We start from the raw sequence: 12,748 nt of genomic DNA on the forward strand, positions 1-12,748 counted from the left end.
TCTTACCTCTTGCCACCTGCCTGGAGTCGCGTTTCTATCTTCCCTTTGCCAAATCCCACTTGTCCTTTCGGGTCTCAGTTCAGGCGTCCCCTCCTCAAGGGGGCCCTTCTACATCTGTGCACACTGTGCACGCTGGTTAAGTGTCCACCTTCCCCGAGAGCCACATGCCTGTGACAGCAGGGCCTGTGGCTATCTCCAGCGTAATAGGGCTTTAAGAGCCCGTGTTCTGGACTCAGAGACCCCGGGGTGAAAGCTGAGTTACTGAAGGAGTAAATGAATGAAACCTGGAGTGTCTGAGCATCCAGGTCGGAAGCACAGAGATCAGAATCTGAGGATAGGGATGCAGGGCCGGAACCTGGACCCCCTGAGGAGTGTTGAGCTGACTCTGGGATGTGACCTAATCACAGTACACGAAACTGTGCATCTTCCTATAAAACAGATGCCTTTGTTTCAGGGAGAAATGGCCTGGGGCCTCGGATCTGCAAACACGCTGTCCCATAGTGGAGAGGTTGTGGAGTGGGAGCAAAGTTCACTGTGGTTGTGGGCGGGGCTCTCCCCGGAGAGGCTGGGCGAAGTGAGCGGGTATCTGGGCCTCTCTGGGCTTCAGGGTGCACATCTGAGCTGGGTGGGCGGTGGGAGCTGGGCCGGCCCCATGTACTCAGCGTTCTTAGACCCAGACCCCCTGTTTCATAACAAACATTTAGTATCACCCCATTACTAATTTACATGGAATTCAGAGTTAATAAAATTGATCTTATACTCATTGAAAAAAATCAACATCATGCCCAAATTGGAGAAGTAAAGGGAAAATAATTTGGAAGCAAATGACCTGCGTGTCCTCAGGTATACGTATAATACAAGTGTATAATACAAGAACAAAATGAAGCAATTAGATGCTTGCTTCTATGTACAGGGCTGTTTTATGAGTGGTTAAAACACTGTGTGTGGCTGTGAGTGACATTACTTTTCAAAATGATAAAAAGAAAGAAAAGCACATCATAAAGTTATGCACAACACAAGGTTCAGTCTTCCCTCCATTGAGTCAGGAGTTGCATTCCTGGGAAACTTGATGTCTATCAAAACGGGGCAACAAATATTTTTAGTTTATATGTCAGATGAATTAGGACGTAGGTTCAGGTTTTTATGAGCAGCTTTTCAGCTGCAGGACGTGTGGAAGGATGACCTCTGTGGTTAGAGACTCTCCTTTCTACTGCGAGGGCACCCACTACCAGCTCTGATCCCGGTCCCCGTCCCCTTCATTGCTGTGTTAACCTCGAAATATCCGCCGCCCTCTGCCCACACGGCCTTCCCAGAAAGTCCAGGAGCCTGGAGTGTGCGCATGCTCGGCTGCCGGCAAGGCTTTTCACCCTGGAAACTGATGACGACTCGGCCGGGCTCAAACATCTGAAGGTGATTGGCTCCTCAAGATCTAGCTCCTCCGCTGGGATGCAAGTCCCGCCCGAACCCAGATGTTACTCTCTCTTTGGCTTTGGGCGACTAGAGAGAAAAAACAAGGCCGTCCTTCCTCTGTCAGGTTACCTGACAGCCAGTGTTGACTGAGCACTTGCTATGCCTCAGACCCTCTTAAGAGCGCTTTAAAGAGACAAACGCATTCACCCTTGTGGCAACTCTATGAAGTGAGTGAGTTCTAGTATCGGGTCCATTCTATGGGTACAAAACCCCCGGACTCTTAAAGAAGTTTGAACCTAGGGTTTGTGTGCCTAACCACTGCACCACCCGGTCTCTCCTTGACCCAGGGAACTGTGCTGGTCAGTTTCCTTGTCTGGTTTTTGGAGGCAGCTCCAGATGATCTGACTGGAGGCATTTAGGGGGCAATTGGATTCCAAGGAAACTGGGGTGTGTTTGTATCAGTTTGAAGCTACATTTTAGCCCTGGCCGGTTTGCTCAGAGGTAGAGCATCGGCCTGGCATGTGGAAGTCCAGGGTTCAATTCCTGGCCAGGACACACAGGAGAAGCGCCCATCTGCTTCTCCACCCTCCCCCCTCTCCTTTCTCTCTGTCTCTCTCTTCCCCTCCCGCAGCCAAGGCTCCAATGGAGCAAAGTTGGCCCCGGCGCTGAGGATGGCTTCATGGCCTCCGCCCCAGGCGCTAGAATGGCTCCAGTTGCAGGGGAGGAACGGCCCAGATGGGCAGAGCATCGCCCCCTGGTGGGCATGCGGGGTGGATCCCAATTGGACAAATACGGGAGTCTGTCTGTCTGCTTCCCCACTTCTCACTTCAGAAAAATACAAAAAAAAAAAAAAAGCAACTACATTTTACAACACTTATCTAAAAGCTCTCAACAAAACGGGGCAGGGAGGAGGGGAGCTGAAGGCCCAGCTTACGTCTCCCCTTCCTACTCCAGCTCTGTTCCAGCCACCGGAGCTGGCCACAGCGGGGAAGAGACGAGGGCAGGAGAGGGGAGGGAAGGAGGTGGATTGAGGGGCGCAGGCCGTGTGGCCGGGTGAGCTCAGGAGCGCGCAGGGAGACCTTCCGGGGAGTCTCTGAGTTAGAGCTTGAAGGCTGTGAAAACGGGGAGCAGGGGCAGGGGTGGGGGGCACCAGAGAAGGGGTTGCAGCAGGGGCAAGGGCCCGTGGAGATGTCAGACTAGGCCACGAAGGACCAGGAGGCCCTGCCCAGGCTGGGGAGACGGAGGAAGGCCGTCAGCGGGCGCCCACTGCCGAGTGGGGTGTTTCACCAGGTGAACCGAGATGTGGTGTATGGGGTCCTGGAGGTTGTCATGAGTCCTGGGGGACAGATGGAGGCTGGGGTTGGAGCTGGCCCCTCACCCAGGCCCCAGGCTAAGATGAGCGCAGCTTCGCTGGGTCCAGGGTTTTGATGATTTCTTGCCCAGGGTTTCTCCGGCGGGCAGCCAGGGCCAGCAGGAGTCCAGCCAGAGTCACCGCCTTCAGGCCCAGGGTCACAGCTGTGAGCACAGACAGGAGGCCTGGGGGAGACAGAGGAGAGTTCAGCAAGGACTCCAGGGGGACCCTCAACAGCTCTCCCCTCGGGGCTCCCAGTGTGTGAGGTTGGACTCAGCTGCCCTACAACCTCTGGGGCCACCATGTTCCTTCTACTACTGGAGGAGGAGATCTGAGTCCTCCCCTCCCTTTGTACCAGGCACCGAAAGGCTTTGCTAAATATCCTACCTGTACCTTTAATCACCTTGATAGCATCCCTGACCTCCGACAACACAGGAAGTCCTCCCTTAACATTGATGATAAGTTCTGTGACTTTCAGCAAAACCCATCATATGTGTGATGAAACCAATTTGATCACAGGCTAATTGATAGAAACAAGAGCGAAGTTCCCATGGCATCTCATCCATGCTGTAATGACATCATTCAAGGATCTGCTATAATAGAAAACATTCATTTGACGGCCGCTTGGCTCCTCTGCCCCCGGCCCTGAGCTAAGCACTTCCTAATTGCCTAATATAACCCTCAAACTGATCTTGCCAGATAAGGATAGTGATGCAGTTTGTACAGACGAGGGGACAGACCCAGAGGGGGAATGTGATTGGCTCAGGGCCACATGTGTCCAAGAAGTATGGGTTCCCTAGAATGGCAGGAACAGGGCTGAGCAGCAGGGAAGACAACCTGGCCCCTCTAGTCCCAGTCCTCCCCCTCTCCCCAGCTGTCCAGTGTCCCTGGGTGCTAACAGGTGCTGTGACAGGCACAGTACTGGGCAGTCGGCACGTGGGACTCATTGGATCCACACACAGCCCTGTGAGGTAGGCTCTCTGATTCCTTTTTTTTTTTTTTTTTTGTATTTTTCTGAAGCTGGAAACGGGGAGAGACAGTCAGACAGACTCCCGCATGTGCCCAACCGGGATCCACCCGGCACACCCACCAGGTGATGCTCTGCCCCTCCAGGGCGTCGCTCTGTTGCCACCAGAGCCACTCTAGCACCTGGGGCAGAGGCCAAGGAGCCATCCCCAGTGCCCAGGCCATCTTTGCTCCAATGGAGCCTCGGCTGCGGGAGGGGAAGAGAGAGACAGAGAGGAAGGAGAGGGGGAGGGGTGGAGAAGCAGATGGGCGCTTCTCCTGTGTGCTCTGGCCGGGAATCGAACCCGGGACTTCTGCACGCCAGGCCAATGCTCTACCACTGAGCCAACCGGCCAGGGCCAGGCTCTCTGATTCTTATCCCACCCCCATCCCTGTCCACAGCGCAGGACACCAGAGGTTCAAAGAGTGGAGCAACCTGCCCACAGTCTCACAGATGGAAAGGGGCTCAATCCAGGAAGCCCAGCTGCAGAGCCACGTGCTGCCGCTCTCTTATGCACGGTTTTAACCGTGTCATCTTACCAGGAATCACGGGGAGCTCACTACCTCTCAAGCAAGCCCGCCCACTGAACAGTTAGTACTGGCTGCTTCTCTGATCGAGCTTTAACAAGGTTCTCTGGATCCCTGGTTCTGCAGTTGAGATGGAGTCCTTAGAACTTCCTTTTTTCTTTTTTCTTTTTTTTTGTATTTTTCTGAAGTTAGAAGCGGGTAGGCAGTCAAATAGACTCTCACATGCATCCGACTGGGATCCACCCGGCATGCCCACCAGGGGGCGATGCTCTGCCCATCTGGGGCTTTGCTCCGTGGCAACTGGAGCCATTCTAGTGCCTGAGGCAGAGGCCATAGAGCCATCCTCAGTGCCCGGGCCAGCTTTGCTCCAGTGGAGCCTTAGCTGCAGGAGGGGAAGAGAGAGAGAGGAAGGAGAGGGGGAAGGGTGGAGAAGTAGATGGGCTCTTCTCCTGTGTGCCCTGGCCGGGAATCGAACCTGGGACATCTGCACACTGGGCCGACACTCTACCACTGAGCCAACCAGCCGGGGCCCTTAGAACTTTCGTGGTGGCAGATGGGCCCAAGAAGGGCCCACTGCCTTCCCGTGGCTAAGCCATCTTTGGTCCCGCCCCGTGCCGGTGGGGACTGGTCAACTCCGCAGGAGGTCGACACACTCACCTGACGGAAACCCCTTGGCTACGTGTTGATTGGTAACTTCTGCCTCTTGGGGAGAGGTGGGCTTTGCTGCAAGGGAGAGAGGTGGTCTCAGATTCCCCTTTTCTTTCTGTCCCACCACTTTCTCAGCCCTGTGCTTGGAGTTGGGGTCACCAAGAAGAGTCTGCCGGTTTCTACCTGGGGTGGGTGCTGGAAGTCAAACCAGGTAACTATGAAGGGCTAGTTAGACATGCTGGATAGAGCCTCTCCGGGGTAGAAACAATGTCTGACTGATTGTGGTATCCACAGCTTCCAGGACAGTGCAGAGCAGTCAGCAGGCACACAATAGATGTTTGTTGAATCACTGACTCTATAAAGTTTTATGGGGACAAAATTAACTCTGGCTGGTAGAAGGAGAAGGTTTCACAGAGGAGGGGGCTATTTATGCTGGGCTTTGAAGGATGAGTAGGAGTTCTCCATAGAAAATGAGGAAACATTCCAGGCAGAGGGGACAGCTTCTGTAAAGGCAGGGAGGCTGAGAAGAGATGGCTTGTTTGGGATATGGAGCAAAGTTCCCTGTGGATAGCTTCCCCGACCCCCCTAACACCTCCAGACCACCAGTCCCACCTCTCACTCTCAGCCTGGTGCCCTGTCCAGGCAGGGAGGCTGAGAGAAGACGGCTTGTCTGGGATATGGAGAGAAGTTCCCTGTGGATAACCTCCCCCACCCCCCTAACACCTCCAGACCACCAGTTCCACCTCTCACTCTCAGCCTGGTGCCCTGTCCAGGCAGGGAGGCTGGGAGGAGACGGCTTGTCTGGGATATGGGGCAAAGTTCCCTGTGGATAGCCTCCCCCGCCCCCCTGACACCTCCAGACCAGCGGTCCCACCTCTCACTCTCAGCCTGGTGCCCTGTCCAGACAGGGAGGCTGGGATATGGAGCGAAGTTCCCTGTGGATAGCCTCCCCCACCCCCCTAACACCTCCAGACCACCAGTCCCACCTCTCACTCTCAGCCTGGTGCCCTGTCCAGACAGGGAGGCTGGGATATGGAGCGAAGTTCCCTGTGGATAGCCTCCCCCACCCCCCTGACACCTCCAGACCAGCGGTCCCACCTCTCACTCTCAGCCTGGTGCCCTGTCCAGACAGGGAGGCTGAGAGGAGACGGCTTGTCTGGGACATGGAGCGAAGTTCCCTGTGGATAGCCTCCCCACCCCCCTAACACCTCCAGACCAGCGGTCCCACCTCTCACTCTCAGCCTGGTGCCCTGTCCAGACAGGTGTTGCCTGTTGAGCTTCCTCTGAAACTTGACACAGTAGTAGGTGCCGGCATACTCAGGGGAGACACCTCGCAGAACGATGCTGAAGTCCGTGCTGGAGGCCCGGACCGCCATCACGTTGGGCTGGGAGAGGCCTTGAAAGTTGTAAATGGCTTCCCGGCTCAGGCCAGCCCCCCGAAACCACCTGATGGGTCCGGGGGGACCATCCCCAAGCACCGTGCAGTTCAGGAAGACAGCGTCCCCCGTGGTCGCCAACACCAGCTCCTGGGGCTGGATGATCCGGAGGTTTGGCTCTAGGTCCCCGGCTCCTGCAGCCGAAGAGAGATCCGTGTTTTATTCTCTCTCTCCCACCGTGGTCCACTCCTTTCCCCCCTCATGTCTTCCCTACCCCTTCCTGGTTTCTTCACTCAGCCACTTCCTCCTGCATTTCCCTCATTACTCAGTCACGAAGTTCTCGGTCACACCAACTTGGTGTCGAGGCTGGGACTGAAGCTCAGAAACGCACAGAAATGTTCTGTCCCGAGGAAGGGCTCCGTCTGGTGGCAGACAGGGTCCGGAAAAAGCCCGCTGAGTCTGGAAACCCAGAGGACTGCCGGACTGGGAGACGGTACCAGCGCAGCTGGGGAGGAGTCGGGGATGTCTTCCTGAGATGCTTACATCAAGTTCAGATGAGCGCCCCCACACACACCCCCACACCACACACACAGACCCTCTCCACCTCAGCAGTTTACAGAGTGGTGTCACAAACATCTGTTCTTCCGTTCCATCACCCGAACGGCTCTTGAACTAAGAGTTATGTGGCCTGTTTTTCAGGTTAAGCCCTTTCCAAGTACATAGATCTGAAGTGACTGACTTAAGGGTGACACGCCCAGGATCTGGCTACCCAGGTCATCACTGGTGAACTTATAGATGATGACACAACCGTTTGCTTTGGGGACTGAGGGAAATTAAATGATCAGCCCCAGTTCTTGAGCCCCCCACCCCGGTACAGCCATACTCATGCACACTTTATTATTATTATTATTTTGTATTTTTCTGAAGCTGGAAACGGGGAGAGACAGTCAGACAGACTCCCACATGCGCCTGACCCGGATCCACCCGGCACGCCCACTAGGGACGACGCTCTGCCCACCAGGGGGCGATGCTCTGCCCCTCTGGGGCATCGCTCTGTTGTGACCAGAGCCACTCTAGCGCCTGGGGCAGAGGGCAAGGAGCCATCCCCAACGTCCGGGCCATCTTTGCTCCAATGGAGCCTTGGCTGCGGGAGGGGAAGAGAGAGACAGAGAGGAAGGAGGGGGGAGATGGAGAAGCAAATGGGCACTTCTCCTATGTGCCCTGGCCTGGAATCGAACCCGGGTACCCCACACGCCAGGCCGACGCTCTACCGCTGAGCCAACCGGCCAGGGCCATACTTTCTTGTCTATTGGAGTTCTCCTATTGAGTCATCACCCATGGGCGGTTAGCAGACATTATGTGGACAGAAGCTAGGAAAGTGCAGGGGGTGTTGGGAATGGCCCTCTTGTTCTTCCGCCATCCCCGTGAGAAGAATGGGCTCCGGCCGGTCTGGACCCTTGAACCACCCCAGTCCCCGGGAAATGTCAGTGAGACACACGAGTGGCTGCGCGCCGCGGCGGAGGTGGTGTGCGCGCGGCATGATTGTGGATAAGAGTGACCAACGCAGGGGAAACGGAGCCGCGCAGAACGCGGTGACCCGCGGGGCCGGGCGCTCACCCTTCACAAGCACCGAGGTGCCTTCGCCCCGCTGCCCTTCTGCGCGCCCACGCGCGCCCTCCGGCGTCACACAGTGGTAGGTTCCCGCCTGCTCCCGGGTGACGTTGAGGATATAGATGGAGTAGTCGCAATCCGGGGGCTCCGAGGGCTGCTCCAGGCTCAGGGGCGTCACCCCGGGGGAGAAGAAGCCGGGTTTGAAGTTGTAAATTTCCTGCGGGCGCTGATCTCTCACCTGGACCCACCTCATCCCCGCGTGGGCTTGGGCGCAGGAGCCGACCACCGTGCACCTCAGGAGGAGGGTCTCCCCTTCTGCCACCAGCAGGGGGCCCTCGGGCTGCAGCACCTGCCACTCTGTCCCGTGGCCCTGCTCGGAGGTTCCTGCGGGGGAGGAAGGAAGGCCCCGTGAGCCGGGCAGGAAGGACTGACTGGGAGATCTCGGGGGCAAGCCGAACAGAAACTAGTCAGGAGCTGACCAAGTACAATTGCTCGGTCCAGCCCGGGGGTGTTGCTGCAGACGGAAGTGAGAGGAGAGGAGGCAGCTGGCTGGACTGGGCAGAGCTGTTGAATGGAGAACTCGCAAGTCATAGATGGCCCCGGAGTGCTCGCTCACCACGCGGCCAGGCACGGCCTGTGTCGCGGCCCTTTCTCCCCCCCCCTTCCCTCCCCCCCCCCCCCCGTGCGCCCGCGAGCTGGGCGGCATGATCCCCGTTTGAGGACAGAAGACACTGAGTGTCCAGGGTCGCCGTGTATGGGCTGAAGGGTGCCACCCCCTTCCTCCCCGCAATTCGTATGTTGAAGTCCTAAACCCTGCACCTCAGACCGTGGCTGCGTTTGGAGATGAAGTCTCTTATAAACGTAGGTGAGGAAGTTAAAATGAGGTCACACGGGTGGGTCTTACTCCAACGTGACTGGCATCCTGACATAAGAAGAGAATAGTAGGACACACCCGCACACAGAAGGAAGACTACACAGAGACACGGGGAGATGACAGCCATTCATCCACTGAGGAGACAGGCCTCAGGGACCGTCAACCTTGCAGAACCCTTCACCTCTGCAGAACGGTCAGAAAGTAAGTACCCAGCAGGTCGAGGAACTTGGTTAGGGCATCCCTAGGAAACAAACCAACTCGTCATGCCCCCAAAAGTCCCTGGGTTTGCGCCCCATCGCACCCTGGGAACACGTCCGTGTCCCTCCCTCCAGGACATAAGCCTGCAGCACATCCGGATGTTTCTCAGTTGCGAGTGAGGTGAGGTCAGGAGGTGAAGACACATCAAAGAGGATGTGGGGAAGGGTTGTGAAACTCTAAACTCTCTTTCTGCCTGCCTTCTGCTGGGCGTGCGCTCTTAGCCATCGAGGACTGCCTCGTGGCCAAGTGACACCCCCAGAGTTAACCCTAGGGGTGCCCTTTGTCCTCAGTGTCTTTAGTTCCAAGAAGAAGTTCAGCAACACCCAGGCCAAATACCATTTACCCGAGCTAGTCAGATCTGTTCTCTCTAATCCTTTCCGGGGGGGCCCTTCCCTGGCCTCACACATATTCAGAGAACGGTGCCCACCACTCAGCACGGGGCTGAGACTACTGCCTGCTCCGACCATTCAGACCCGGAAACCTCGTGATTGGCAGGGCAACGGGCGGATTATGCAGGACAGAGAACCCTACCCAGAGAGAAGTGCTCTGGTCCCACTTAACGAGTCAGAAAAGCAAGGCCCCCCCAAATGATAAAAAAACAAGAAGTGACAACATTCTATTATGAGGCTTGTACAATAGCACATGTATAAGTAATGTTAAGACAATAATAGGATAAAGGCAGAGATGGGGAAAGGTTAGGATACCATGGTAAGGTTCTTATACTATAGTCGCTCATCACACACAGATGTTTTTGGTCAACAGCTGGCTGCCTAGGCTGTGGTGGTCCCATAAAATCATAGGGGAGTTGAAAAATTCCTATTGCCTAGTGACTCCGTGGCCATGGTATGGTCAGAGAGCAAGAGACTCCTCGTGTATCTGTGGTTTTGCTGGTAGAAACGAGCCTACTGCCCAGCCAGTCGTGTAAAAGGTTAGGACACGTTAAGTGCGTACAGTACACAATACTTGGGGACGGTAATAAGTGGCTGTTACAGGTTTATTATATACATATTTACTATATATAGTTTTAATCGTAATTTTATGATTTTCTTGACATTTTCTTTCGCTTGACTGTAAGTATACAGAATATACTACTTCTAACACGAAATATGTGTTAACTGACCGTTAGTACGTAAGGCTCTGGTCAGCGGCAGACGATGTGCAGTTTGGTGTTTGGAGATTCGGAAGTTCCATGTGGATTTTAATTGCAGGGGGGAGTCAGAACCCGACCCCCTGCACTGTGTAAAGGCGAGCTGTCCTGATAGGTATTATCTCATGGGAACTTCCTAACAAAGCTATGGGGTGGGCCCTAGGATTAGCCCCATTTTACAGAGGGGGACACGTGAGGCTCAGAGAAAACTTACTTAAAGCAACCGGTGGTGAGATCTGGGCCCAGCTTTGCCCCCCCCCCCGCCCCCGCCGCCCCCGGCTGGGCCAGTGCCGGCTCACTGGGGTCCCCGCGCTTCAAAGGGCCCCGGCTTGAGTTAGCGCTCTGCTGCGTCTGCCTTAAAATTCTCAAGACTTTCTGAACAAAAGGCTTGCGTTTAAATTACATCACTGGCCCTGGGCTGTGCCTCCCCGTCTCTATGTCGAACACTCCCAGCATTTCTAGAGAAGGGTCCCTGCGTGTTCCTGCGTTGTAGAAGAGACTTGGGCACCCAGGTGCCAGAGCCAGGACCCACCTGGCAGGAGCCCAGGAAGCCCAGGAGCCCGGGAGCAGAACGTCACTGCTCTGCCCGGGTTCTGCTTCTTGGGACGCTGAGCCTGAGCTCTGCTGGGTCAGCCACGTTCCTCACGCCCTTCTCCTACTCCATCTTGGCGGGTTCGAGCCCCGCCAGGCGTGCCAGAGGACCTGGTGCCCCTCTCTGGAACCAGCCAGGGGGCAATTCTGTCCTGTCCCCGACCCCGCTTACCTGAGAGGACAAGGAGCAGCCCCAGGAGCCGGGAGGGAGGCGAGTGGGCCGGGCCAGGCAGGGTGGGCATGGCGAGAGGCGCAGGGGGCCTCCTGTGTCCCCGAGGCCAGCTGTCTCTCTGCTCTCCGGTGTGCTGGAGTCGGAAGTGGGGCCCGTGGACAAGGCTGCGTCTGCTCCACGGGACAGGATGAAGGCTTCTTGGGGAAGTGTTCTGACAACAGCGAGAGAAGAGGAAGGAGCCAGCTGGAGGGGTTTCCGGCTTCTGTGTCTGGGCCGCGGTTCTTGTAAGCACTGTGTCAAAACTCCAGTGGTCCCTGACCGCCGACTCTGTCCTCAGCGCTGGGGAGGGAGACAAGCGTGGCCGTCACAGTGTGCACTCGGGTTTGCTTCTTCCTGGCTGTGTGACCTTCCGCACTCATTTGCCGTCTCTGCGCCTTTTTGTTTCTGAGCCGACGAAAACCATCCAAGGCTCTTCCGGGTTCTGACAGCCCCTGCCTGGGTTCGAATCTTGGCTGTACCCACTTGTTACAATTATTTGAACACCCTGTAATTCCGACTCCTGGTCTGTAAAACAGAATAAACATGCGGTGGCCCGTAGGGGGTGGAGCGCGCGCCGTCCACGCGGGTATAAGTTGCCGTCGCTTCCTTCGAGGTTAACTCAGTCTTTTCCAGAAAAAGAACAACAAACCCCTCAGGCTTCCTGAGCGTCCCTCTCTCCTTCCTCCTCCGGATGGTCCTGGGCGTAGAGGACACCAAGCTTCCCTTCTGGGGCAGGACGGCCGCCGTGGGTCTGAGGACCTTTTTGGGCTCTGGCGTCTGTCACGAGAAGGTCCTGGTCCCTGCGCACTCTGCACTGGGTCTGCTCAGGGGTGGCCCGCCCCGTCTGGCACACTGGCACCTTGCGTCGGCACCCCTGCTACCCTCCATGGCTCCCTTTCCCGTCCTCTGGTCGAGGAGGCCCGTCCATCGGAACCTCTCTGCACTGACCTCAGCCCTGGAAAACTGTACGAGACCCTCAGCGCCTACCCGTCAGACTCCTGAACCGCCTGCTCCCGCTCAGCCGGGTGGACGCCTTTCTGAGCTGTTTCTTTTATTTTCACGTGTTACTGAAGATTCATTGAGTTTGTTCTACTAAGTAGGTCAGGCATTGTATGGGTCAGCTACGGCCGTGTAACAAACCCCACTCCCCACCAAAAAAAATGTAAACGGCTTAAAACCAGAACCATTTATTTGATTCATGCTTCTGTGGGTTGGTCATTTCATCTGGGTTTCAGCTCAGTGGTTCCTTTCACACCTGCTGACTGCTCGTGGACCTGACCTCAGCGGCAGGTGGGCTAGGTAGCTGTGTCATGGGGTGGGGGGGTGGGGTGACGGTGGCCGGGGCCACCTGAGCTCTCCCCCAGGGGGTCTCTCACTCTTCAGGAGGTTACCCTGGGCTTGTTCACACAAAAGGGGCTGTTTTGAGGGAGATCAGAAGTTGCAAAGTACAAGGTCACTTCTGCCACATTCTTTGGCCAAAGCATGTCACAGGACCAGGCCAGATGTCACGGGGGCTGGAGGGTGGGGGCTGGGGATGGGGGGACAGACTTCACCTCTTCTTAGGAGGAGCTGCAGGAGCATTTCACAAAGGCTGTGGACACAGAGAGCGGGTAAAAATCGCGAACATTTGGGTAACTTACCTACCACGGGCATTCACGGGGTTCGGAATTCACAGGATTCAAGGTCCTTTTATAAAGCTCCCAGAGAGTACCTCCCTCTGGGTTCACCAGGTCACCAG

The 12,748-nt window shown here is 56.1% G+C and overlaps 1 protein-coding gene across 2 annotated transcripts; it reads right to left on the bottom strand.

Annotated features, from left to right (window-relative positions):
- Nucleotides 1-901: 901 nt before the first annotated feature.
- On the bottom strand, nt 902-11,723 carry SIRPB2 (signal regulatory protein beta 2). Of its 2 annotated transcripts, XM_066237147.1 has the most exons (5): nt 10,972-11,722; nt 7,936-8,313; nt 6,171-6,512; nt 4,952-5,017; nt 902-2,946 (listed from the first exon to the last, which is right to left on the bottom strand). In XM_066237147.1, exons 1-5 carry the CDS (start codon nt 11,039-11,041, stop codon nt 2,801-2,803), a joined length of 1,002 nt encoding a protein of 333 aa, XP_066093244.1. In that variant the 5' UTR covers nt 11,042-11,722; the 3' UTR covers nt 902-2,800. The 2 variants fall into 2 exon arrangements, with proteins under 2 accessions (XP_066093244.1, XP_066093245.1); XM_066237148.1 differs by lacking the exon at nt 4,952-5,017 and having other exon boundaries at nt 10,972-11,723.
- Nucleotides 11,724-12,748: the final 1,025 nt, after the last annotated feature.

This window comes from Saccopteryx bilineata, chromosome 6 (assembly GCF_036850765.1).
Source record: "Saccopteryx bilineata isolate mSacBil1 chromosome 6, mSacBil1_pri_phased_curated, whole genome shotgun sequence".
In the NCBI taxonomy this organism is placed as follows: domain Eukaryota; kingdom Metazoa; phylum Chordata; class Mammalia; order Chiroptera; family Emballonuridae; genus Saccopteryx; species Saccopteryx bilineata.

Coding starts and splice junctions, on each gene's coding strand:
- SIRPB2 (XM_066237147.1), bottom strand. CDS start 11,041: ATGCCCACCCTGCCTGGCCCGGCCCACTCGCCTCCCTCCCGGCTCCTG. Junction 8,314..10,971: donor GCTGCTCCTTGTCCTCTCAG/GTAAGCGGGGTC, acceptor CCTCCCCCGCAG/GAACCTCCGAGCAGGGCCAC. Junction 2,947..4,951: donor AGCCAAGGGGTTTCCGTCAG/GTGAGTGTGTCG, acceptor TGTCTCCCCCAG/GCCTCCTGTCTGTGCTCACA.